Genomic DNA, 27,750 nt, shown 5'->3' on the forward strand with positions numbered 1-27,750 from the left:
TTGCAAATGTCATATAGTCTACTTGGCCTCTGGAAAATTCTTGTGTTTGCTGATATCTTAAATTTAAACCAAGCCATCACCAAGTGATGATCAGATCCAACATCTGCTCCTCTTATATTTCTCACTTCGTGAAGCGAGCCCCTCCATTTACGACTTACTGCCACATGATCAGTTTGATTCTCTGTGCGATGATCAGGCGACACCCATGTGACTTTGTGGCACTGTAAAGCGTCCCTCCAACAACCAGATCATGTTCTGCACACAAGTTAATAATTCGCTGTTTTCATTCTGCTCACCAAGCCCATGCTTTCCCATAATGTGTTCCACTCCATTATCTTTTCCCACTTTTGCATTAAATCTCCCATGAGCAGGACCTTTCCATTTTCTTTTCTTTAAAACGCCTGTTAATGCTGAATAGAATTCCTGCTTCACTGTCTCTTCAGACGGCTCGGTTGGGGCATAACACTGCACTACGCAGATGTTGCGTATATTACTCTGAAAACAAGCTATGGTAATTTGCTCTGATACAGGGTGCCATTCCAGGAGTCCCTGCTTTGCTCTCTTGCTCAGCAACAATCCAACACCGTCCCTTGCAACTTCTCCGTGGTCTCGCCCTGAGTATTAGAAGGTCATTCCATTCCGGCACTTCATTTCTCCAAAGTCATCCCACCTCACTTCACTTAAATCAAGAAAATCCAGTTGGTAGTTCTCCACCGGGCGAGTTGACCATGTGGTTAGGACCGCGCAGCTGTGAGCTCGGATCCGGGAGATAGTGGGTTCAAACCCCACTGTCGGCAGCCCTGAAGATGGTTTTCCGTGGTTTCCCATTTTCACACCAGGCAAATGCTGGGGCTGTACCTTAATTAAGGGCACAGATGCTTCCTTCCCATTCCTAGGCCTTTCCTGTCCCATCGTCGCCATAAGACCTATTTGTGTCAGTGCGACTTAAAGCAACTAGTAGGTAGTTCTCTATTTCTCTGATCTGTTTCAGTTTCCCAGGTTCTCTGATTGTATGAACATTCCAACATCCAAATCGTGTTACCTGTTTCGTGCTAAAGGTCGTCAGCTTTTTGTCCGTCCGGCTATTTCTCATCTCTGTTCTTTAATAGGTTTATTTAAGAGCTTACGAGTTATTGGCCCATAAACTCAGAGTGTCTTGGTGGGGCTGCCACCTTAAGGCCAAGGCACTGGCCCTTACATGGATGTTGGTGTATATACTAAGAAAGAGTATTTCCTCTCCTCTTCTTAACAGTGTATACTTCGGTTATACTGCCGGTACCCGGTCGCCATTGACCCAACATGTGATAACAGGGAGCACCACGAGAAGGTTGGGTTTGACATTTGGCTGAGAGAGGCTGTGTATTGTGCATCATCAGCCCTTGCTCCCCCACTAATAGTGACTTTGAATTCCTTGTAAGTCTTTTAATTTGTGAAATGTTAAAGTGAAGTGCTCCAGGATCTTTCACACATGTTTTAGCTTCAGTTTCCCAATCCAAATGATTCCAATGGGTTTTCAGGAGCTTCACCATTCCATGCTTTCTAAAAACTTCATGGTAGTCTTCTAGTTGAACAATTTTCTCCCTTTTCCTTAAATCTCTTTCAGTTGTTCCAAAAGCTCTTATCACTCGGCGTGTAAGAATCACCAGCGACGGAGAAAACCATTTCCATCCTCCGAACGTTTTGCAAGGTATGGGATAACTATGACAGGCACATTGTCAAAATTGTAGTGTTTTTATTTTGTCCTGGGCAGCCATCTGCAACAATATGTAGTGTATACATTATTGAAAGCACCTGAATTTGCTTTATTCTGCAGTTCATTCAACACAGCAGAAGCCACTTCATTAGATGACTTTCTCATTTTGTGCTCTGCCCAAGAATATATCGCAACATTCTATTTATTTAATGCCCATTTCCCAGTAGAATATCGAGAAACACCAGTCAAATTGCACCAGTATAGCTGCTGGGAATAGTATGCAATTTGATTATGCAACGTTGGTATGGTTAAGTTCTTCTACATGTCGAATGATATGATATACACGCTAGGGGTTTTCCGTTTTAGAAGCTTTAAAAATTCTTTAGCCTGCATTGTGTGCAACTTCGAATCAGTCTGTAGTTTCTTCAATATTGCCTCATCTTTTTCATGCTTTATTTTCTCAGTTGGTTGTAGGCAAGTAAAACAAACGTCTGTGGGTGGTGCTTTAAAACAGACATTAATTTAAATGTAACAAAAATTTTCTGGAACAGTGATTGTTTAAATTTAAATCATCAGAGACTGATTCTTGGTACATTTTCCACATTCTAGCTATGCTCAAATTAGAGTCCAAAATAATACAGGCACTTCTTGACCTACATTAATGCCATTCACTTCCTTTAAACTGTTTAATAAAACTTTTCACTGATAGAATTATGCTACTGTAAACGGTAGTCTTCCTGTAACCTCCACGGGTTTCAGTGGATGTAAGGCATCCTTCTTTCTTAAAAGGTTTTAAAACACCTTCAACCCAATGTTTTGTAATGCTAAGTACTCCTAAAAATGTTTTTCTGCAAATCTGGATTCTATTTCCTGTCATGTTCCCAATGGAATATTCAAAAGTGTAGCCTTTCTCACCCCGATCCCCACCACCTGGTCGGTTTCCAGCTGGAGAATTTGATGAACAGTACTTCATTATGAACATATCTTGACTCTGCTTTATCTCTACAGCATAAAATGCTCTCGGGAATTGCATTATGTCCATCATTCTCAGGAGACTGCAGTTCTTCTTTCCTCTATGACTATAGCTTGGAAATACTGGTAATTTCTTTGGTCCATACCTACAACAAAACTGAGTCCCACTCCCATTTGACAGGCAAGGGACTCATTGGAAACAACTTGGCGAACAAAATGGAATTCGATGGGGAGCTATCAATATTAATGGGCTCATGGAAGAAAGTAGAACTGGCCGAGTCGGCAAAGAGGATGAATCTGAATGTGCTAGGACTAAGTGATATTCGGATAAGGCGAGATAATGAGGAAGAGATAGATTATAAAGTGTACTTGATAGGTGTTAAAAAGGTAAAGCCAGAGTCTGGGGTAGAACTGTTCATCAGGAATACTACTGCATGCAACATAGTTTCCATTAGACACGTAAACGAGTGATAATGTGGGTAGATTTGGCAGTTGGAGGAATTAGGACGAGAATTGTCTCAGTGTATTCACCACGTGAGGGTGCAGATGAGGATGAAATTAACAAATTTTATGAAGCATTGAGTGACATCGTAATCAGGGTCAACAGCAAGGATAGGATAGTGCTAATGGACGATTTCAATGCAAGAGTTGGAAATAGAACAGAAGGATACGAAAGGGTGATTGGTAAATGCGGAGAAGATATGGAAGCTAATAGGAATGGGAAGCATCTGTTGGACTTCTATGTTAGCAGTTACGAATACATTTTTCAAGTAGAAGGCTATTCACCACTACACATGGGAGGGTAGGGGTACCAGATCCATAATAGATTATATCGTAACGGAGTTCAGCAAATTGTTAGGAATATACAGAATTTTGGGGGATTTTTCAATGAAACAAGCCACTATCTGAACTGGAGCGAACTAAGTATCTCTAGGCCTAGGATAGAGAAAGTGAAATTTGTCTGAGAACTAATAAGGGTAGGAAATCTCCAGGACGAGGAAATTAGACAGAAATACATAATTGTGATTAGTTAGAAGTTCCGAACAGTGGACAGTAAGCAGGTTCAGTGTATAGAAAGGGAATAGGTGGCATACAGGGATGCTGTAGTAGCAAAAGCAAGGGAATACCTAGGAACAACTGTGTGTAAGGATGGGAAAAAGCAAACATCTTGGTGGAATGATGAAGTGAGAGCAGCTGCTTGTAAACATGAAAAGAAGGCTATGGCTTGAAACAAGGGCTGATGCAGATAGGGAATTGTACATAGATGAAAGAAACAGAGTGAAACAAATAGTTGTTGAATCCAAAAACAAGTTGTGGGAAGATTTTGGTAATAACCTGGGAATGCTAAGTCAAGCAGCAGGGAAACCTTTCTGGACAGTAATAAAAAATCTTACGAAGGGAGGCAAAAAGGAAATGAACAGTGTTTTTGGGTAATTCAGGTGAATTTGGTAATAGATCCCAGGGAATCACAGGACAGGTAGAGGGAATATTTTGAAAGTCTTCTCAACGTAGAAGAAAGTTTTCATGGTGTTGCGGACAACAGAGCACACGGGGAGAAGGAAAATGATGTTGGTGAAATTCTGCTTGAGGAAGTGGAAAGGATGGTAAATGAACTCCATTGTCATAAAGCAGCAGGAATAGATGAAATTAGACCTGAAATGGTAAAGTATAGTGAGAAGGCAGGGATGAAATGGCTTCATAGAAAAGATTAGCATGGAGTGTTGGTAAGGTACCTTCAGATTGGACAAAAGCAGTAATTGCATCTATCTATAAGCAAGGGAACAGGAAGGATTGCAACAACTATCAAGGTATTTCATTAATATACCAGTCAAAGTATTCACTGACATCTTGGAAGGGAGGGTGCGATCAGTGGTTAAGAGTAAGTTGGATGAAAACCAGTGTGGTTTCAGACCACAGAGGGGCTGTTCAGGATCAGATTTTCAGTATGTGCCAGGTAATTGAAATATGCTGTAAAAGGAATAGGCAGTTCTGTTTGTTTCGTAGATTTAGAGAAAGCATGTGACAGGGTACTGTGGGAAAATATATGCACCATACTGGGGTACTGTGTGATCAAGGGTAGAGTATTACAATCAATGAAAGGCACTTGTGTTGACAATTGGGCTGCAGTGAGAATTGATGGTAGAATGACTTCTTCAGTCAGAATACTTAGAGGGTTTAGACAAGGCTGTAATCTTTCACCCTTGTTGTTTGTAGTTTACATGGATCATCTGCTGAAAGGTAGTATGTGGCAGGGAGGGTGGAAATGTAGTAAAGCAGTCTGGCCTTTGCTAATGACTTGGTCTTAGTGGCAGATTTTGCTGAAAGCCTGCAGTCTAATATCTTGCAACTTGAAAATAGGTGAAATGAGTATGGTATGAAAATTAGCCTTTCGAAGACTAAATTGGTGACAGTTGGTAAGAAATTCAACAGAATTGAATGTCAGATTGGTGATACAAAACTGGAACAGGTATATAATTTCAAGTATTTAGGATATGTGTTCTCCCAGGATGGTGATATAGTGAGAGAGATTGAATCAAGGTGCAGTAAAGGTAATGCTGTGAGCTCACAGTTGCGGTCAACAGTATTCCTTAAGAAGAAAGTCAGCTCCCGGACGAAACTAACTTTACATCGGTTTGTTTTCAGACCAACTTTGCTTTACGGGAGCGAAAGGTGGGTGAACTCAGGATACCTTATTCATAAGTTAGAAGTAACAGACATGAAAGCGGGAATGATTGCTGGTACAAACAGAAGGGAACAATGGCAGGAGGGTACTCGGAATGAGGAGATACAGGCTAAGTTAGGAATTAACTTGATGGAAGAAGCTGTACGCATAAACCGGCTTCAGTGGTGGGGTTATCTGAGGCGAATGGAGGAGGATAGGCTACCTAGGAGGAGAATAATGGACTCTGTTATGGAGGGTAAGAGAAGTGGTGAGAAACCAAGATGACGATGGTTAAACTGTTTTAACGATTTAAAAATAAGAGGTATAGAACTAAATGTCACAGCACTAGTTGCAAATAGAGAATTGTGGTGACATTTAGTAAATTCACAGAGGCTTACAGACTAAATGCTGAAAGTCATAATGGTCTATAATGATGTATGTATGTATATGTATCACAAAGTGACCTTTCGATGTATAATTAATTCCTTTTACCCTACAATAAAACTATTAACAACTGCTTCAAAATTCTAGTACAGCAGTCAGTACAGCAGCCATTCATATCACGCAGCATGAACAACAGCCACTGTTTACTCCCAGTTCCTACAAACACCTGTGCTAGTCACGTGATTAAATTGAAACTTACGATTGGTCGATGTGGAATTGGTCAATTTTGTTGGCAATGCCTTAAGGAGTAGGACGTTTCTGTAACTCAGGTTGATTTTATAGTGCTAAATTGACACTGTTATGGTTGATTTTGATACAAATTTCATAATTAATTTCCCATATATTGTACTATAAGTCAGCTATAACCCCAATTTAAAAACATTGAGTTGGCCGTGTTTGTAACTAGGCCACTCATATGTAGGGGTGTATAAATATTGATTGTTGTAAATGTCCGTAAAATTGTGGAAAGTTGCGATGGATTTCCTTTTATGGAGGTGTAATTTGTCTGTGTTATTCTCCTATGGAATGCATATATTATAAGATTGTCCTTTGTTAAGAATATTGGTGAAATCTGGTGTACTTTTTTTGTATTGCTGTTTTCTAAATCAGAGCTTTCAGATAAGTTTTGATTAATTCTACAATGAGAGCAACATTATATGTAATTAAAGATGAAAGAACTTCAGATTTTGGTGTTCAGTTTGGTGATACCCTGTTTTTAATACAGCTTTCTTGCTTCTAGGTCATGTTTATCAGTTCCTTGTTTGTGGAGAAAAAATATTTGCTCTAGCAGGTTATGTAATCTGTCCCTTGTTAATGGATTTACTCAGTTCAGTAGAGGTCTCTGTCATTGTATGGTGTTCATTATGCATAATTTGTTCATATTATTCTCATGTATGTAAAATTTAGGCAGTTAAAGAAATGTTGGAAAAGATCATAGAAATTTGGAAATGACGGAAATATATTCTTGTGGTTTGTTCAGTAATGCTCCTATGCTTATTTTATGTAGCAATTTTGTTTCAAAGTGAAGTTTTATGTCATTATACCACAGTGTATTACCACAGTGGACTTCTATTTGAAAATTAACTACTGTTCATTTTAAAATCAGAAGTGCAACATTGTTTTACATAGGCTTACTTCGTTTAGCTTCATTGAACTTAATGATAATTTAAGGTCCATGTATGATTCCATATTTCAATAAAAATAATTAAATATACTAAGTGCATATAAATCAGTTTTTGGTTATTACTGAGCTGTTGTCGAGAGAAACCGGTGTATTAGGCTACAATCTATAAAATTAAAGCTGCAGTTAGAATATAAAATACAAAGTATTACATGCATTTCTTCAGTATATGAAATAAGTTCTATATAAAATCTGTGACTATAAAACATTCTAATATTAGATTATTAGGTATATTTTTTTACACTAACTTTTATTTAAAACTTTGTCAGTACATATTAGAACACTATTTTAAAATAAAATGCACAGAAGGGAATAAATTTCTTCACTCCTGATCACAGCAGTCTCCAAAGTACAGACTTCAGGTTGTCTTCACATTGTAATTACAGTACATTTTGAGGAAGAAGTTGTTGGTTATAATGTGTAAATAGCCCAAGAAAGCTCCTTCTGAATCATCATTGTTTATGGGAGTGAAAACGGTTTGTAAGCAGCAAGAAACAAAATTTGGATAGTCTTCATCAAGCATTCCCTTATGAATTTCTTGAACTTCATCTTTCCTCATAAAACAAACATACTGGGCGAGTTGGCCTTGCGGTTAGGGGCGCACACCTATGAGCTTGCATCCGGGAGATCGTGGGTTCCAACCCCACTGTCGGCAGCCCTGAAGATGGTTTTCCATGGTTTCCCATTTTAATTAAGGCCACGGCCGCTTCCTTCCCACTCCTAGTCCTTTCCTATCCCATCATCGCCATAAGACCTATCTGTGTCGGTGTGACGTAAAGCAATTTCTAAAACAAACATTTAAAGTTAAAAACTTCATCACTGATCTGTATTGAACTAATAATTACAATGCCAAAAAGAAAGATGTTCCACCTATTCAATACAATAATGTTGTACGAATTAATGTAGTAACACATTTAATATGTTATGGGACCGGTTTCAACATATGTCCATGTCATCATCAGCCGACACAAAAATGGCAAGAAGTCAACACAATTGTAACACTTGTGACACTTTTCTTGAATTAAAAATAGAAGTTCATGTAGAGGTTCTTGAGCACTCTTCTACAGCACTCTTCCTCTATATGAACTTCTATTTTTAATTCAAGAAAAGTGGCATAAGTGTTACAATTGTGTTGACTTCTTGCCATTTTTGTGTCGGCTGATGATGACTTGGACATATGTCGAAACCGGTCCCATAACATATGAAATGTATTGCTACATTAATTCGTGCAACAATATTATTGTATTGAATAGGTGGAACATCTTTCTTTTTGGCATGTCACCATTCTCATTATTAGCTGAAGTACAAGATTTCATCAGAGTTTGAAATTTCAAGTAGTATTTATTAAATTTGGTGGAATTAATGTGCGTGTTTAAAAAAAAATGGAAAACATACTCATTAAACAGAGAGAAACTTATTGCTGGGTTGGATATTATCATTTCATTTAGTTTGGAGATAGTCTTTTCTGAGAGAGACAAAGTTTGCTTTCTCTTTTACCTGTCATTGTAAAAGCAACTTCGCAGGTCTGTTGGTTTCTTCATGCTGCAGAAATCTTTCAATCACACTGTACGCTTTCCGTATTTGAACCAATTTAGGTACTATAATACCTTGTTGGCAGGAGGAACAGCTATGGTCGACACAAAGTGGTATTTTACGATTGTGGTGTTGCACTCTGCCAGGATTTCATTGAATACCTTATCCCATCAGCATCAAGGTTTTTGAAGTAATGTACCAGGTCACATAAATATATGTTAGTGCAGATGTTACCCATGTCTTCTATCTGCTTAATATCAGAACTAGAAACCATTATGATATACAGTATTAGAACGTTTCCATTTTTTTGGTGGATGCTTCGATGTAGGCCTAAATCATATGGCAGATGCATTCACATTCAGATCCAGTGCATGCATTGTGATGACTGCTTAGTTAAAAATAACTTGTTAGAATGCATTAAACCATTTGAGGATTAATTTGTCTTTAGACAGGATGTTTTCTGTGCACATAATGAGCCATTTTTCCTGGATAAGGCCAAAGCTCTGAGTTGGTGTCTACTCTAGTATGTTTCCCAACAACTGCTACTTTTGAGGTTTTAAAAAGTGAAGTTATAAGAAGTGTATGTATTTTATTTTCAACTGAAGATTATATTCTCCTTGTTAAAGTAGAGGACAAGATGTTGGCCTTGCAGGTTGGGTCGTGCAGCTATGAGCTTGCATTCGGGAGATAGTGAGTTTGAATCCCACTTTTGGCAGCCCTGAAGATGGTTTCCCCATTTTCACTCCATGCAAATGCTGGAGTTGTACCTTAAGGCCACAGCTGGTACGTTTAATAATATCAATAATCAGTGATCTGCATTAGGGCTTTTGCCCAGGTGGCAGTTACAATCATTTGTTTACGTAGCCTTTTCTTAAATGTTTTCAAGGAAATTTATTGAACACTTTCCCTTCATAAATTATTCCAATTCCTTATCCCTCATTCTATCAATGAATAGTTGCCACAATTTGTCCCCTGTCCTCTTTAATTCCAACTTTATCTTCATATTGTGATCATTTTTAAAAATCTCTGCTCAAGCTTATTCGTCTACTGTCGTCATTGCCCACAATCCCTCCACTGACAGCTTGGACCATAACATATAGTTGAGCATCTCGTCCCCTTACTCACAAGTCTTCCCAGCCCAAAGTTTACATCATTTTCATAACACTACTCCTTTGGCTGTAATCACCTAGGACAAATTGTGCTACTTTCCTTTGGATCTTCTCCAGTTCTTGTATTAAACAGTCCTGTTGTGGATCCCATACACTGGAACCATACTCAAATTGGGGTCTAACCAAAGACTTAATTGTCTTCTTTACATCCTTACTATAACCCCTAAATATTTCTAAACCATGTGAAGAGGTCTGTAACCTTTCTTTACAACCTCTTAATGTGATTACCCAATAAAGTTCATTCCTTACATTAACACGTAGGTACTTACTGTGATCACCATGAGGTACTTACTATCACCCCATCAACACAGTAATTAAAACTGAGAGGACTTTTCCTCTTAGTAAAACTTACAACCAGACCTTTCTTCCCATTTATCGTCATACCATTGTCTGCTGTCCATCTCAAAATATATTTTAGGTCTCTTTGTAGTCACTCACAATCCTGTAACTTAATTGCTCCTCTATACAGTATACAGTGAAACCTCGGAATGTGAGTAACTTGGTCTACGAGTGTTTTGCAAGACGAGCAAACATTTTAAGTAAATTGTAACTTGATAAACAAGTGAGGTTCCGCAATATGAGCGTCACGTGTGCCTACGTTTTTCCCTTCCCCTGCCTCTCTCTTTCTTGGGCGAGTGTGTGTAATCATCTCCCGCGCTGGATGTCAGTTGGCAATGGCGTGTACATGTTTTGTTTCTTTCATTAGTGTTATAACTGTTCTGCAACAATGGGCTCAGAGAACGAAAAGAAGGCTAAAGAGGAATTTGGTCGGAAGAAGCAGATGATTACGATGGAAGTTAAGAAGGAAATGATCGAAAAGCATGAATGAGGTACGAGAGTGGCTGATATTGCGAGATTTATAACAAGTCTACATCAACGATTTGCACAGTATTAAAGAAGGGAGAAGAAATAAAAGGGGTAGATGCAGCAAAATGAGTCACAAGAGTATCGTAGCAACGACCACGTGTTCTGGAAAATGTACAAAAGTTGCTTCTCGTTTGGATAAATGATAAGCAACTAGCAGGCAATACTTTGACCGAGAATTTAATCTGCGAGAAGGCAAAGATGATGTACACCGATCTCGTAAGTAAATTACGATGTAGTACAAGTACATCAACAGAAGTCGAAGAAAGCTTCAAGGCCAGCTGGGGATGGTTTGATAACTTTAAGAGGAGAAGTGTCATCCATAGTGTTGTGAGGCATGGGGAGGCTTCCATTTTGGATGCTAAGGCAGCTGAGGCATTCACTGATGAGTTCCAGAAGCTCATTGTTACCGAGTGGTACCTGCCACAGCAAGTTTTTAACAGCGATGAAATGTGACTTTTTGGGGGGGGGGAAGATGCCAAAAGACCTACATAACAGCAGAAGGTAATTCAATGCCCAGTCACAAGCCCATGAAAAGCCGTTTAACCCTGTTATTGTGTGCTAATGTGAGCGGGGATTTAAAATTAAAGCCCCTGCTTGTGTATCATTACGAGAATCCACGAGCCTTCAAGAAATGCAAGGTGCAAAAGAGCCAGTTAAATATTATGTGGAGGTCCAACACTAAGGCTTGGGTCACTCGAATTTTCTTCATTAAATGGATGAACGAGGTCCTTGGTCCTGTAGTGAAGAAATACCTTTCAGAAAATAATTTGCCGCTCAAAGTCTTCCTGGCTGTGGACAGTGCTCCTGCACATTCTCCAGGCCTTGAGGACCCGACTTACTGGAGGAATTGCAAGTTCATTAAGGTTAAATTTGTTCCTCACAACACTACTCCAATTCTCCAGCCTGTGGATCAGCAAGTCGTTTCGAACTTCAAGAAGCTATACACCAAAGCATTATTTCAGCGATGCTTCGAAGTGACTGAAGGAACAAACCTTACCCACCGAGAGTTTTGGAGAAATCATTTCCACATCGTGAACTGCCTGAAGATCATCGATAAAGCCAAAGAACCCAAAGGTCTCACTTCCGCTTGGGAGAAGCTGTGGCCTGACTGTGTTCTTGGATTCTTGGACGTGACTTTGAGGGGATTGTTGGTGACAATGAGCTGCCGATTGTCGATGAAATTGTATCCTTAGGGAAGACCATGAGGCTGGAAGTGAATGACGTGGACATTCAAGAGCTGGTGGAAGAACATAGCCAGGAACTCACCACCAACGAACTGATGGACCGGCATCGCGAACAACAGGAGGAGGTTATGGAGGAGATCTCGTCCAGGGAAGAGGGGGAGGAAATGTCATTGAAATCTCTCACTTCAACTTAGATTCGGGAGAAGTGCAAAATGTGGGAAACGGTGCAAAATTTTGTAGAAAAACAAACACCACCCGAATATATACACAGTAAAACCTCCCTATAACGGACACCTTCGGGACCAAAAAAAATGTCTGTTATGAAGGGGTGTCCGCCCACGAGAGGTTATGAAACCGGCACCATTAAACGTAAGTTGGAACACATGTAATGTATGTGTTAACAATTCTCACAAATGTACCTTTAATTGTATACTGTATACAGTATTGTACAATATACTGCACTGTACTCACATGAGAAAGTTGTAGATGGGTTGCTGCAGCTGCGATGCACTGTATTAGAGACAAAAACACTTCAGTGGAAACCTCTATTGAGCACACTGTACACTATTACCGTGCACCATGTTAAAATTAAGAAGAACGTATGAGTTTTTGAAACTTCAAATCAGTATGTAGATGTAGCAGTATCTAGCACAGTACAGTAAAACATTAGCACTTGAAAAAATCCTTAATGTTCATTTGTTTTGTCCATTTCGGTTTAGCAATGATGTTTTCACTATGTGCAATTAAATCCTGGGTCATATTTACACCTTTTTCATCGTTTTGTTTATAATAGAATTCTTTCAGTCGCTTAACAAAGCCGAGAGCCTCATTGTACGAGGTTATTGGCAGCACATTCATTTCCGTATTTTCTTCAAAGTCGTCATTAGCATCACCTTCACTCCCGCTTTCGTCAGAATCTTCATTTTTGTCTTTCTTCCCTTGGATTGACTGAAGAATCGTTTTTGTGTCTCCACTCTCACACTCTGTTGGAATATCTGAATCAATTTCGATATAGGTGTTCACTTGTACATTGTAATCTGCTGCATTAATCAACTCTTGTGTTGTTTCCATGCTGTCAGGAAGGGTATCCGATTCTATTTCGGGATGTCCACCACTAGCGGGAAACCCAGCTTTCAGAAAGCAGTTACGAATTGTTGAGGTCGTGATGTTTTTCCATACATTGGTTATCCATGAAATTGCTTGGAGAACATTCAGCCCCTTTGTCAGTGTTTGAAGGGTTACTTCATTCCCGTTAAGTTCTGATACTGTGTGCTTCCTCACTAACTGTCTGTACATAACCTTGAAGTTCTGGATCACTCCTTGGTCAAGCGGCTGAGAAACTGATGTTACATTTGGTGGGAGAAAGACGATCTTCACATTTTGCAACTTAATTTTATCCGGATGCGATGCTGCATTATCGAGGAATAATAACACTTTTCACTCCTGGCGTATCATTTTTCTGTCCAATTGTCCTAGCCACTCTGTCATTATTTCTCTGGTCATCCATGCTTTCCTATTCGCTTTCCATTGAGTGCCAAACTTCGTAACATCCATATTTTTAAAACACCTTGGTTTTGCAGCTTTTCCTATCACAAGGGGACTCCTCCCGTTCTCCACTCATACTTGCACATAACAAGACCGTAAGACGTTCTTTTACAACTTTTCCACCAGTACGATTTCCTTGGAAACACAAAGTTTTGTCGGGTAAAGCACGGAAAAATAGTCCAGTTTCATCGGCATTCAAAATGTTTCCCGGAGCATACCCGTCTATGATTGAAGGTATTTTTTCTTGCCAGTTTTCAACAATATCCATATTAACACTGGATGATTCTCCGCAAATCACTCTGAAGTTGATACCATGTCGCTTTCTGAATCTTTCTAGCCAGCCATTCGAGGCTTTGAAATCTCCAATACCTAATTCTGTCGCGAATTCTAACGTTTTTGCTTGTATCATTGGTCCTGACACAGGGACATTCTGACTTCTTATTTTAGCAAACCACTCTAGCGTTGCCTTGTCAATGAGAGCTCCACTACCACTTTGAAACAGTTTTATGCGCTGTTCGTTGCCATTTAAATGCCATTCTTCCACTAGTTCCTCTTGCTTTTTCACAATTTCAGCTGCCTGTGTCTTTCCAATCTTAAACACTTCGGATAGTTTATGCACACCACATTCTCATGTTTATGATAGTCTATTATGCATACTTTTTCTTTTAAAGTTAAAAACTTCCTCGGAGCCATGTTTACACTAACTTACTAACGTAAAATTGAACACATCAAAAGCCCACGAGTCAATGAAAAGTAACCTGACAGTGAAGGTACGAATTCCAGCGCTGTCGAGCATGTCAGATCACACAACTTCCGGAAGTGATAGCGTAGCTTAGTGTTGCCTTCCAAGAATGTGTACAGTCTGGATCAAAAGTTACGGTGTCTGTGATTCTTGGAAGAACCGCCTGTGCAAAAAGTAAGCGAATACCTACTGTACAGGACACAAATACCGAATTTTTTGAAAAAGAAAGTGTCCGTTAAGAGAGGTTTAATTGGAGTTTCTCGTGGCTATGGTGTGTCCGTGTCCGTAATAAAGGGTGTCCGTATAAGAGGGGTAAATTATTCATACACAACATGGCATTTAATTATGGACCTAGAAAATCATCCGCCAATGAGGGGTGTCCGCCGGTGAGAGGTGTCCGTTAAGACAGGTTTTACTGTATATATATATATATATACGTATATTTTTTTTTGCTAGCTGCTTTACGCAGATAGGTCTTAACGGCGACGATGGGACAGGAAAAGGCTAGGAGTGGGAAGGAAACGGCCGTGGCCTTAATTAAGGTACAGCCCCAGCATTTGCCTGGTGTGAAAATGGGAAACCATGGAAAACCATCTTCAGGGCTGCCGATAGTGGGGTTCGAACCTACTATCTCCCGAATACTGAATACTGGCTGCATTTAAGCGACTGCAGCTATCGAGCTCACCACCCGAATAAGGCTGTAGCATTGCGAGCGATGAATCTGTTCATTGACAATACAATGTCACATTTTCGTGGAATCCTCAAAAAGAGGCAAAAGCAACAGTCATTGGACAGGTTCCTTGTTAAGGTTGCACGAAAAGAAAACAATTCCAGTCAGCTAACAGACAGCAGTGATACCGTTAGTGAAATTCGTACTACACAGTAACTCTTCTCATTTCATCTCTCGTCTCCCTCACATCAACAATGTTTCTATTGTAAGGAAAAGTGCAGTTTAATTTGTTTTAGGTTATATTTTGTTTTAGAAATGTTATGCGAATAAATATTTTTGTGTTGTGGACGAATCATCCGTGTTTCAATTGTTTCTTATGGTCAAATTTGCTTTGATATATGAGTGCATTGGATTAGAAGCATGTTGTCGAAACGAATTATGCTCGCAATCCAAGGTTCCACTGTAACATTATCTGCAAATAGCCTTATCTGTGATTCCAGTGTGTGTGTGTGCGTGTGCGTGTGTGTGTGTGCGCGTGCGTGTGTGTGTCTCTCTCTCTCTCTCTCTCTCTGCGTATGACTGCTTACAGTCTGAAACTTCGCCAGCTACGAAACACAAATCGAGACCCAGTTGCTGGAATGGAACCTTGAATATTCTAACACTGACAAATAAAACTGAAGAAATAGCTGATATGACGGAAAGAAGGAAAATTCTTATCATAGAGATGAGTGAAGGCAACAGGAGTAGGACACCTCCATCTAGACTATAAACTATACTGGTCTGGAAATAACTTGGAGTCAAGAAATGGAGTAGGCTTTATACTTCATAAAGATACTGATGTTTGTAGCCAGATTGAATTTATCAGTGATGGAATAATTAGACCGCCTGTTGCCATTTCTTGATGGATGCAGCATTTTTGTATCCGTCTCTTGACACAGGCCAGAACAAAGTGTAGCTTCCACCGAAGTCCTAGTCTCATCTATGGCTGTGACAGTATGGAAGCTGCTGGGATATGGGTGGTGCTGAGTAATGACATTTGGAGCACTAGTATCTGAGTGTTATGACAGGTGTTGCTCATAGGATCAGTCGTGCTGCAGTAGCACTTTTTGGTCCAGTGAGGAAAGCAATGGCAAACTACCTCACTCCTCTTCTAGCCTAGCACACCTCATTTGGGCTCCGCCATTGTTTTTTGTGGTTTCCCTATAACTGCATAGCCTTTGGTGGTGCTATTTGAGAATCCATCCAGCCTCTGGGCTGATGACCTAACAGAATAATTAGAGTGTCAGTAAATTGGAATGGAGACAAATATCACATAATCAGGTCTACGCTCCACAATCCAGATGTTCAAATGAAGAAAAAGAAGCCTTCCTGTCCAACTTGGAAGAACATACGGACTGTGAAAATTTGGTAGTAATGGGAGATTTTAATGCTCAGATTGGATCAGACAGACTGGGCTATGAATCCTTCATGGGTCCTCAAGGAAGGGGGAATAGGATGACAGAGGGCAAACATCATCTACATCTTTGTATGAGGAACAATATGAGTAACACTTAGTTCAAGAAAAGCGACACGCATAACATTACAAGATATAGTTGGGACGATCAATATGGAACTGTGATTGATAATATACTCGCCAACCAAGATGTTTGGAAGATTGTAAATGATGTCAAAGTAATTCCTAATGAAAATTTGGATGGAGACCACAGGCTGTTGGTTGCAGATATCACAAAGAGAAGACATCCTAAAGTCTACAACAAAAGAACACCAAAAATAAAATCTTTGAGACCTTCTGAACCAAGGGTGAAGGAAATGTTTCGAGAAAATGTTACCAAAAGAAGATCTGAGATCTGCAAATGAGGAATGGGATAACCTGAGGAGAGTATTGGTGAAGAGAGCTGAGAGAGTATGTGGAAGGCAGAGCCAAAAATCCAAATTCAAATAAACAGCATGGTGAAATGAGGATGTAAAGGCTGCTGTCAAAGCTAGAAATGGTGCAAGAAGAGCTTTGTACCGTGCCGGAGTGAGAGAAAATCCAAGTGAAATCGAGAATAAACTATCGTTTTACAGAAAAAAAAGATTACAGGTCAAAAGAATAGTTGACACTGAGAAACTGAAATGCAAACAAGATCTTACCAATAGAATAGGGCAAGACAAACACAAGAAGCACATGTACAGCATTGTTAAAAACAAGAAAATGATAATAGTACTATCACCACAGTAGAACTTCCAAACGGAGAGGTAACTAGAAATGAAAATGAAATATTACAGGAGTTCAGTAGATATTTCAATCACTTACTGAACTGTAATACATCTGACGATACAAAAGATGACCCTCTAAACCCTATAAATTATAATGTAGAAAGTTTGAGCTGGATGGAAGTGGAGACAGCAATATGTAAAATGAAAAACAACAAGTCTGCAGGATTGGATGAATTCAGTGTGGACATGACCAAAGCACTTGGAGAACCTGGAATACAATGGTGGTACAGAGTACTAAATAAAATTTGGGAAGAAAATGAAAACCCCAGTGACTGGAGGCAAGGAGTGATTATTCCACAATTTAAGAAAGGTGACCGAAAGAAGTGCAACAACTATAGAGGTGTAACCCTTCTATCTCATGGGTTAAAAATATACAAGACTATCCTGGAGAGAAAAATTAGAAAATTTGTTGAACCTAAACTTGAGGAAGAACAGCATGGATTTAGTGCGATCAGATCAACACTAGACCTCATTTTTCTGACAAGAGTGCTCTTTGAGACATACTGGGATAAGAATGGAACGGTTATAGTTGTATTCTTGGATATTGAGAAGGCATATGATCATGTACCACATAAGCACATATCGTCCCCACTCTGGCAAACTAGCGAAACTGACAAACTAAGGAATCTGTAGTTCTGAAGTTCTGGTCTAGATTTTGTTATTTATATATTGTCTACCTTCTGACAAAGTCTCACATCTGCAGCTCGCTCTGTATGCCTAACACATAAAACCAATAATAAAATATAAAAATTGATTTGACATGAGTAATCACAACTTCTTTCAGCTCTCCTAACCTTTTGACAATTTGCAGATTCGTTAGTTTGCCAGAGCAGGGACGATATGGGAATGTCTGAGACGTAAAGACGTGCCAGATGAGATTATAGCTCGAGTAAAACAACTATATCGAGAGACAAAAAGCTGTGTGCAAATTTAAGGAGGCAGGTCAAACTGTTTTGAAACCAAGGGCAAAGTCCAACAAGGAAGTTATCTATCACCACTTCTCTTCATTTCTATAATGGATGAGGTCATAAAAGCAGTGAAAATGAAGGATCAGACAACAAATGCACTTTTATTTGTTGATGATGTTATGTTATGGAGTGACACAATTAAATTGAAATATGAGACAGAAGCAGAAGTTCAAGCTAAACTAGATCTTTGGCAAGAAGAATTTGAAAGAATGGGAATGATCAACAGCCAAACTAATACCGTCGGTTTAGTGATGAGTCGAAAGCCTGAAGCAGTCCACCTGTGAGTGCAAAATGAAGAAATAGATGACATTATCAATAACTTCAAATACTTAGGGAGCTTAGTTTCTTCTGACAATACCATAAACCATGAAATAGCCAATAGAATACAAGCTGCATCAAAATTTTACCACTCCGTTCGTCAATTACTTTGGGAAGACTCATTTCCACAAGCTTGCAAGATCACACTAACACAAAACATATTTTGTACCAACATTGACTAGATCTGCACAAAGTTGCCTACAGGCCACTGAAATGAAATTCCTTCGGTCATGTCTCCAAAAGATAAGGAGACACAAAATAAGGAATGAAAGCATTCGGCAACAACTTTGATTGGACAGGAGCCTGTTAGAAACCTTAGATTGAAGCAGATTATGTCGGTATGGACATATGAGAAGGATGGCTCCAATTAGGACCCCAAGAGCATACTATGAAAGGAATGTTGTTGGTAAGAGGCCCAGAGGGAGGCCTCATGATAGTTGGGAAAAGCAAATTTTCGAAGAAATGTAAATTGGCAGCAAAAGGTCGAACATCAGCTGTGGATGGACAGGACAAAGTGGAAGAGGCTCGTACCTGGCTTGCTGGAGCGAAAAATCAATTATGATGATGATGACGACTGGAGACATATTAAAGGCAATGGGTTGGTATATAGTGCCATATCTGGAATACTTATTTGATTACTGTATGAAGGAATGGCATCAAATGAATGGAGGGTTGCAACGGTAATCCCAGTGTACAGGAGAAAGGGTGATAAACATAAAACAGAAAATTACAGACCAGTCAGCTTGACATGTCTTGTTTGTAAGCTCTGGGAAAGCATTCTTGGTGATTATATTACGTACGTTTACAAAATTACAAACTGATTTAATACAGGACAAGTTGGGTTTAGGAAAGGTTATTCCAGTGAGACTCAACTTGTAAGATTCCAGCAGGAGTTAGCAAATATTTTAAATTCGGATGGTCTAATGGACTGTATCACTATTGGTCTATTACCGATGAAAATGAGGCTACTGGAGTAGACAAAAGTGTTGTAGAATGGGTAGCTAAATTTCTAGAAAACAGAACTCCGAGAATTAAGATTAGGTGAAGTGAAATCTGATCCTATAGTCTAACGATTAAGAGGGGGTTCCCACAAGACAGTACTACTGGACGTTTGTTTTCTCAGAGAGAGAGAGAGAGAGAGAGAGAGAGAGCAGCTTCTATACTGTCACAGCCATGGATGAGACTAGGACTTCGGTGGAAGCTACACTTTGTTCTGGCCTGTGTCAAGAGATGGATACAAAAATGCTGCATCCATCAAGAAATGGCAACAGGCGGTCTAATTATTCTATCACTGATAAATTCAATCTGGCTACAAACATCAGTATCTTTATGAAGTATAAAGCCTACTCCATTTCTTGACTCCAAGTTATTTCCAGACCAGTATAGTTTATAGTCTAGATGGAGGTGTCCTACTCCTGTTGCCTTCACTCATCTCTATGATAAGAATTTTCCTTCTTTCCGTCATATCAGCTATTTTTTCAGTTTTATTTGTCAGTGTTAGAATATTCAAGGTTCCATTCCAGCAACTGGGTCTCGATTTGTGTTTCGTAGCTGGTGAAGTTTCAGACTGTAAGCAGTCATACGCACCTAGCTGTTGTCGTTGTCTTGAGTTTTTCGATCCGAGGTTCGTATTTGTCTTGAAAGCGATTATGATTACTCTCCAACTGACTTGCTAGGCCTAACGTTAGAGAAGAATTTCTGTCAGGGTTACATCCCTTAGTCTTTAGCAGCCCCTTGCCACATCTGCAAGGCAGCAGTTTCCCATTGAATTTGTGTCATTTCCTACACAAACTTCAACAAGCCTGCCCATAGCCATTGGTTCTCCCTTAGTTTGTCAGGTTTGTTAACGGCCGCCCAACCCTCGGCCAGACAGTCGCAGGTAGTGCCGTCTACTGTCGCATATGGTAGCAGGATGTACCTGACCGGACAACAATTTTGTTTTATGTTTCACCCTTTCTCCTGTACACTGGGGTTACCATTGCAACCCTCCATTCATTCCCCAGTAATTTTATCAATTCCAGCTGCTTTTCAGGCTTTCAACTTTTGTATATTTTTGTAAAGAGCTGACCCGTCCAAAAACACCGATAATTCCATACTTTAGAAACACTACAGACAGGATGGGCAAGACCATCTATAAACCACATCAGAAGTTAACCTGTCATCTGCCACCAGTGAAAGACATAATAAAATTACAGGCTCTTGGAGTCTACCACATTGAATGTTGCTGCAGGAGGTATCTGAAATGTCTGATCTCTACCAGACTTAAAGAACATATCCGTAACACCAAGAACCAAGACACATATTTCAGCTGTAGTCAAGCATTCCTACGAAACAAAGACACAAAATTTCATTTGACAGATCCAAGATCTCTGCAGCTATTCCCTGGAATCTCAAAAGGAAAATCTGTGAGGCTATTGAAATTAAGAAACACCTGAACAATATGAATTTAGACAAAGGATTCAAAATCACCAAGTCTGGATGCCTGTTATACATATATTAAAAGGTGCAGGCCACCACATGAACATACAAGATGAACTTTAAGTTCTAATTACTGCGTTGATGGGGTGAAAGTTTCTTTTGGGGATCATTGTAAGTATCTAGGTGGAAAGATCTTCATTGAATTAATCACATAGCCTAAATGGGATTGTAAATAAAGGGTTCAGATCTCTGCACATGATTATGAGGGTGTTTAGGTGTTGTACTAAGGACGTAAAGGAGCGGGTATATCAGTCTCTGGTAAGACCCCAACTAGAGTATGGTTCCAGTGTATGGGACCCTCACCAGGATTACTTGATTCAAGAACTGGAAAAAATCTAAAGAAAAGCAGCTCCATTTGTTCTGGGTGATTTCCAACAAAAAATAGTGTTATAAAAATGTTGCAAAGTTTGGGCTGGGAAGTCTTGGGAGAAAGAAGACGACCTGCTCGATTAAGTGGTATGTTGTAGGATGCTAAGTGGTATGTTGTGAGCTGTCAGCGGAGAGATGGCGTGGAATGACATTAGTAGACGAATAAGTTTGAGTGGTATCTTTAAGAGTAGGAAAGATCACAATATGAAGATAAGGATGGAATTATTCAAGAGGACAAATTGGGGCAAATATTCATTTATAGGAAGGGGAGTTAGGGATTGGAATAACTTGCCAAGGGAGATGTTCAATAAATTTCCAATTTCTTTGAATTCATTAAAGTCTAGGAAACAACAGATGGGCAATGTGCCACCTGGGCGACTGGCCTAAATGTAGATCAGGATTGATTGATTGATTGATTGATGTGACAATGTCATAATGCTTGAATTTATATTTGCTTTTTTTCCAACAATGAATGTGTAATTAGAGAACAGTTTGAACTGTTGTGTGATAGTAGTCTTAAATACTGTATCTCTTATTTGAAACCACATACATTTTTAATTGCATAGCTGGCTGAACAGATGTAATTAAGCCGTTATTATATCCCTAGTAAATCAAATTTCTTCTCTTAAACAGTATGTTGTTGAAGAAAAGAGCAACAGTTGAAGCTAAATGTTCTTATCTGTGCGACGGTTGGGACAGTTCATTTGTAAAAACATACATGTTGAAACTTGCACCTAGTATATTGAAATAAAGTTCTATATTCTACTTTCATAGAGGGTACAAGAAAGGTCCACTAAATAACTTCTGAAGTTGTGAATGTTCATTGATATAATATAAAGCTGTTTATTATATTCAAGACAGCTCAATTATACTTGTCTGTTAATACTACTGAATTCCTTCAAAACGAATTTCGACTAAATGTTCAGTATTACTGATGTATGGAATTAAACTGTTTGAGCTGTTGTGTGATAGTAGTCTTAAATACTGTAGGCCTATCTCTTATTTGAAACTGCACTCATTTTTAATTGCATAACTGGATGAACAGATGTAATTAAGTCTTTATCATATCGCTAGTGAATCAATGTTTAAATTAAATATTAATAAAAGTGTTAATTTCAGAAATTGGTCAAACTCTGCTTTTCCAGAGGTTACTTTTCCGATAACTTTCTCATCAGATTATTTAAATGCTTGATTACATACAGTCTTGGTCGACTGGTTTTAGTTACTCTAATAATGACGGCCCTTTTAAATTTCAACATAATGTATCTGTTCATAAAACAGGGGCCAAGACCGTGATGTGATGAAATGAGTGATTAAAATAGAATGACCAACCCAAAGCCGTGATATAAACCCATTTGGGCATCTCTGGAATGAATTACTACTCCAGTTAACAGGCAAAACAGACCGCCCCAAAACAACTACAGAACTGCCTATGTTGCAGGAGAAATGGAAGGAAGTACGTTTAGACATCTACGGAAACCTGGTAGAAATTCTTAAAGGGGGCTGATACACCTGGAATATGAATTCGTTTCTTGTTTTTCTTTTATCTCAAATGAAAGAATACACATTTCTTTATCTAAATCTGAAGTTTTATAGCAAAATTTCCAATTTTGACCAAGATAATTTAATTTAAATTCATGCATGTACTGAACTGTCAGCTGTGCGGTGTGGCACTTGTGCGTTCCACCAATTTTCACTGTTTTGGGATTACTGGTTTGGAAAAAAAATGGTTGACTCTTTAAGACATCAGGACAATTTAATAAATTATCCCTTGAATTGGAAATGATAGTCTGGGCTTGTCGTGCTTTGTTATTCTGTGCCTGTAATCTAACCACGAGGTTTTGTTTTGAATCGTGTCAAGTTCATAAGACTCAGACAAAAGAAGATGGCTGCCATAAAATTTGAAAATGGGAAGGGTGTTGGTGGTGCAAGTCGTCTCTCACTGGTGCTGTCATCGACAAGCTGCAGTGTTATTATGGTAATGCCATAAGGGAAAATAAAGACATCTTGGAAGACATGAGGAAGTCCATTTGATGTCTCGACTGTCATTGACCCCAACATTATTGTTGTCCAAAAGGTTTAGGATCATGGTGTGGGTGGCATCAAGCCCAGGCAAATGGAACTGAGAAGGAGTATAAGCACCCTCCCCCAATTCCAATGGCTGTAATGAAGGCAAATAAGCCAATATTCCAAGACATTGCTGGTACCGACCTTCTAAGGAGATCTCTGGAAGGTCGGACCCAAAATGCTAACGAGTTCTTTAACAACAAAGCCCTAAAAACTTAAATTCAGGGAGGATAGTTCTGACAGTTGCAGCTGCTGAAGTTGTTTCTTCTTTTAATGATGGTAATATGAGAAAACTGGAAGTGCTAGAATGTTTAGGCATCAAAGTTGGAAAATATGCAACATCTGCTGTGTTTGAACGTGATGTTCTTTGGGTCAGATTTGCTGAAAAACAGCTTCGAGTCTCTTCAAAGGAGGAATGAAGGACAAGGAGGCTGAGGATGGAAGAACATGGAGATGGAGGGTACTACATATGTAGCAGATGCCTTCTAATGTTGTATGTGTAGGTATATACTTTAATTTTTTCACACAAAAAATGCAATAACTGAAGAACTAATGGTCCAAAATGCATGGAAATTTGGAATTCCATTGGTTGGAACTAAGTTATAGAGGTTGAATCTGTTATTGAACTCCTTTGAAAAATATGTTCAGTGCATCTAAAACATCACGTGAAATTCTTAATTTTTTAAATATTCAAATGAAATAGCTATAAAAGGGTAACTTATTCTTCCAATAAGTTCATTGAGGTCTATCCTGGGTGATTTAGTGTTATCTTTAAGCAAAAAATAGTTTATGCCAATCACATTGATAGTTTTCATGGAATGTTGTTTTTTGTAAAATTCAAGAAATATATTTTAATATCTTAATTGGTAAATTTTATTACACTTGTATATAATGAATTTTAAAACTTTACACATCTAATGAAAACCCAGCATTTGCACTATAAGTGTACAAAGTTTAATTCAAATCCCTGTTATGATTCCATAGATATGGAATAATTTACAAAATGCATACATTCCAGGTGTATCAGCCCCCAAGAGTAGAGGCTGTGTTAGCGGCAAAGGGTGGACTAAGTCGTATTGACACCATAGCAGCTTCAGTTTAGCCAGTACCTATTGATATCTGGTCACAAATGGCAATGTAGTCTAGTTTACAGTCTCCCTTCTCAGGTTTTAGTCAATCATTCAATTTTTGTGAAAGCTTAAATTAAATATTAATAAAGTTGTTAATTTCAGAAACTGGTCAAACACTGCTTTTCCAGAGATTACTGGTAACTTTCTCACCAGAGTATTTAAAATGTTACTGTTTACAACAAAATTATGACAGTTCCTATCTGTGAGGTCCTTTACTATTGAACGGAATGTGTTACACGAATGCCGAGCTCCAGGTATTGTGCCAGTATTGCAGCCAATGTAAACAACAAACAGCAGCACTCCTGCCATTTGTTGATAGAATATTGAACTGCAAGATAATGCCACTGTTGCTGCTGGAAGGAAGACTAATCTGCAATGCTGGAGAGTGCATTAACTCCACATTTGTCCTTTTTGAGTTGTGCTATTATTGCAGCCCATGGGTGATATTTGTTTGTTTCCTATCCCATCGTCGCCATAAGACCTATCTGTGTCGGTGCGACGTAAAACCCCTAGCAAAAAAAATAAAATTATTTGTTTATTTATTTATTTATTTATATAAATAAATAATTTATATGGTTCATGTTTATGGGTTACTGTAGTCACGTCCTAGTTCGTGAACCATGGGCAACGGCTGAGTGGCCTAGTAAGTGGTCCTGAGAATCGGGATACCAGTTGCTATGGAATGGGAGTGGGCATCTCGGACATATTCTGAGTCGTGGCCCTCCTTGTGCTCAGGCGGCTAGGACTATACAATCCACCGGTTGTCCATAACCCGTTAGAGGAGAGATCCTCACTTGGACTATGTGCAAGTAGGGCAGCATCCCGCTTCATGAATCGACCGAACTCAGAACATTTTAAGCAAGCCTTGGACCTATGGGAGTAACGGAGTCCCACTCCCATTTGACAGGCGAGGGACTCCTTGGAAACAACTTGGCGAACGAAATGGAATTCAATGGGGAGCTATCAATATTAATGGGGCTTATGGAAGAAAGAAAGTAGAACTTGCTGAGTCAGCAAAGAGGATGCATCTGGATGTGCTAGGAGTAAGTGATATTCGGGTAAGGGAAGATAACGAGGAAGATATAGGAGATTATAAAGTGTACTTGACGGGTATTAGAAAGGGAAGGGCAGAGTCTGGGGTAGGGCTCTTTATCAGGAATACTATTGCACACAACATAGTTTCTGTTAGGCACGTAAATGAGCGAATGATGTGGGTAGATTTGTCAGTTGTAGGAATTAGGACTAGAATTGTGTCCGTGTATTCACCATGTGAGGGTGCAGATGAGGATGAAGTTGACTAGTTTTATGAAGCATTGAGTGACATCGTAGTCAGGGTAAACAGCAAGGATAGAATAGTGCTAATGGGCGATTTCAATGCGAGAGTTGGGAATAGAACTGAAGGATACAGAAAGGGTGATTGGTAAATGTGGGGAAGATATGGAAGCTAATGGGAATGGGAAGTGTTTGCTGGACTTCTGTGCTAGTATGGGTTTAGCCGTTACGAATACATTCTTCAAGCATAAGGCTATTCACTGCTACACATGGGAGGCTGGGGGTACCAAATCCATAATAGACTATATCTTAACAGACTTCGAATTCAGGAAATCTGTTACGAATGTACGAGTTTTCCAGGGATTTTTCGATGATAAAGACCACTATCTGATCTGTAGTGAACTAAGTATCTCTAGGCCTAAGGTAGAGAAAGTGAAATCTGTCTGCAAACGAATAAGGGTAGAAAATCTCCAGGACGAGGAAATTAGACGGAAGTACATGGATATGATTAGTGAGAAGTTTCGAACAGTAGACATTCAGCAGGTTCAGGATATAGAAAGTGAATGGGTGGCATACAGGGATGCTGTAGTAGAAACAGCCAGGGAATGCCTTGGAATAACTGTGTGTAAAGATGGGAAAAGGCGAACATCTTGGTGGAATGATGAAGTGAGAGCAGCTTGTAAACGTAAAAAGAAGGCTTATAAGAAATGGCTCCAAACAAGGGCCGAGGCAGACAGGGATTGGTACGTAGATGAAAGAAACAGAGCGAAACAAGTAATTGTTGAATCCAAAAAGAAGTCGTGGGAAGATTTTGGTAACAACCTGGAAAGGCTAGGTCAAGCAGCAGGGAAACCTTTCTGGACAGTAATAAAGAATCTTAGGAAGGGAGGGAAAAAGGAAATGAACAGTGTTTTGAGTAATTCAGGTGAACTCATAATAGATCCCAGGGAATCACTGGAGAGGTGGAGGGAATATTTTGAACATCTTCTCAATGTAAAAGGAAATTCTCCTGGTGGTGTTGTGAACAGCAAAGCTCAAGGGGAGGAGGAAAATGATGTTGGTGAAATTATGCTTGAGGAAGTGGAAAGGATGGTAAATAAACTCCCTTGTCATAAGGCAGCAGGAATAGATGAAATTAGACCTGAAATGGTGAAGTATAGTGGGAAGGCAGGGATGAAATGGCTTCATAGAGTTGTAAAATTAGCGTGGAGTGTTGTTAAGGTACCTTCAGATTGGGCAAAAGCAGTAATTGCCCCTATCTATAAGCAAGGGAAGAGGAAGGATTGCAACAACTATCGAGGTATCGCGCTGATTAGTATACCAGGCAAAGTATTCACTGGCATCTTGGAAGGGAGGGTGCGATCAGCCGTTGAAAGGAAGTTGGATGAAAACCAGTGTGGTTTCAGACCACAGAGAGGCTGTCAGGATCAGATTTTCAGTATGCGCCAGGTAATTGAAAAATTCTACGAGAGGAATAGGCAGTTGTGTTTTTGTTTCGTAGATCTAGAGAAAGCATATGACAGGGTACCGAGGGAAAAGATGTTCGCCATACTGGGGGACTATGGAATTAAAGGCAGATTATTAAAATCAATCAAAGGCATTTATGTTGACAATTGGGCTTCAGTGAGAATTGATGGCAGAATGAGTTCTTGGTTCAGGGTACTTACAGGGGTTAGACAAGGCTGTAATCTTTCACCTTTGCTGTTTGTAGTTTACATGGATCATCTGCTGAAAGGTATAAAATGGCAGGGAGGGATTCAATTAGGTGGAAATGTAATAAGCAGTCTGGCCTATGCTGACGACTTGGTCTTAATGGCAGATTGTGCCGAAAGCCTACAGTCTAATATCGTTGAACTTGAAAATAGGTGCAATGAGTATGGTATGAAAATTAGCCTCTCGAAGACTAAATTGATGTCAGTAGGTAAGAAATTCAACAGAATTGAATGTCGGATTGGTGATACAAAGCTAGAACAGGTCGATAATTTCAAGTATTTAGGTTGTGTGTTCTCCCAGGATGGTTATATAGTGAGATTGAATCAAGGTGCCGTAAAGCTAATGCAGTGAGCTTGCAGCTGCGATCGACTGTATTCTGTAAGAAGGAAGTCAGCTCCCAGACGAAACTATCTTTACATCGGTCTGTTTTCAGACCAACTTTGCTTTACGGGAGCGAAAGCTGGGTGGACTCAGGATATCTTTTTCATAAGTTAGAAATAACAGACATGAAAGTA

The 27,750-nt window shown here is 39.3% G+C and overlaps 1 protein-coding gene across 4 annotated transcripts in view; it reads left to right on the plus strand.

Annotated features, from left to right (window-relative positions):
- Window positions 1-27,750, plus strand: part of ReepB (Receptor expression enhancing protein B) — a 193,065-nt gene that overhangs the window by 38,144 nt on the left and 127,171 nt on the right. The window contains exon 1 of one of the 4 annotated variants that reach the window (XM_067145672.2): window positions 6,615-6,662. The exons of 2 other annotated variants lie outside the window; for them this stretch is intronic. In XM_067145672.2, the coding sequence (XP_067001773.1) occupies window positions 6,623-6,662 (40 nt within the window). In that variant the 5' untranslated portion in view covers window positions 6,615-6,622. Of the gene's footprint in view, window positions 1-6,614; window positions 6,741-27,750 lie in introns of those variants that run through there. One more of the 4 variants, XM_067145673.2, reaches the window with a different exon arrangement.

This window comes from Anabrus simplex, chromosome 4 (genome assembly GCF_040414725.1).
Source record: "Anabrus simplex isolate iqAnaSimp1 chromosome 4, ASM4041472v1, whole genome shotgun sequence".
In the NCBI taxonomy this organism is placed as follows: domain Eukaryota; kingdom Metazoa; phylum Arthropoda; class Insecta; order Orthoptera; family Tettigoniidae; genus Anabrus; species Anabrus simplex.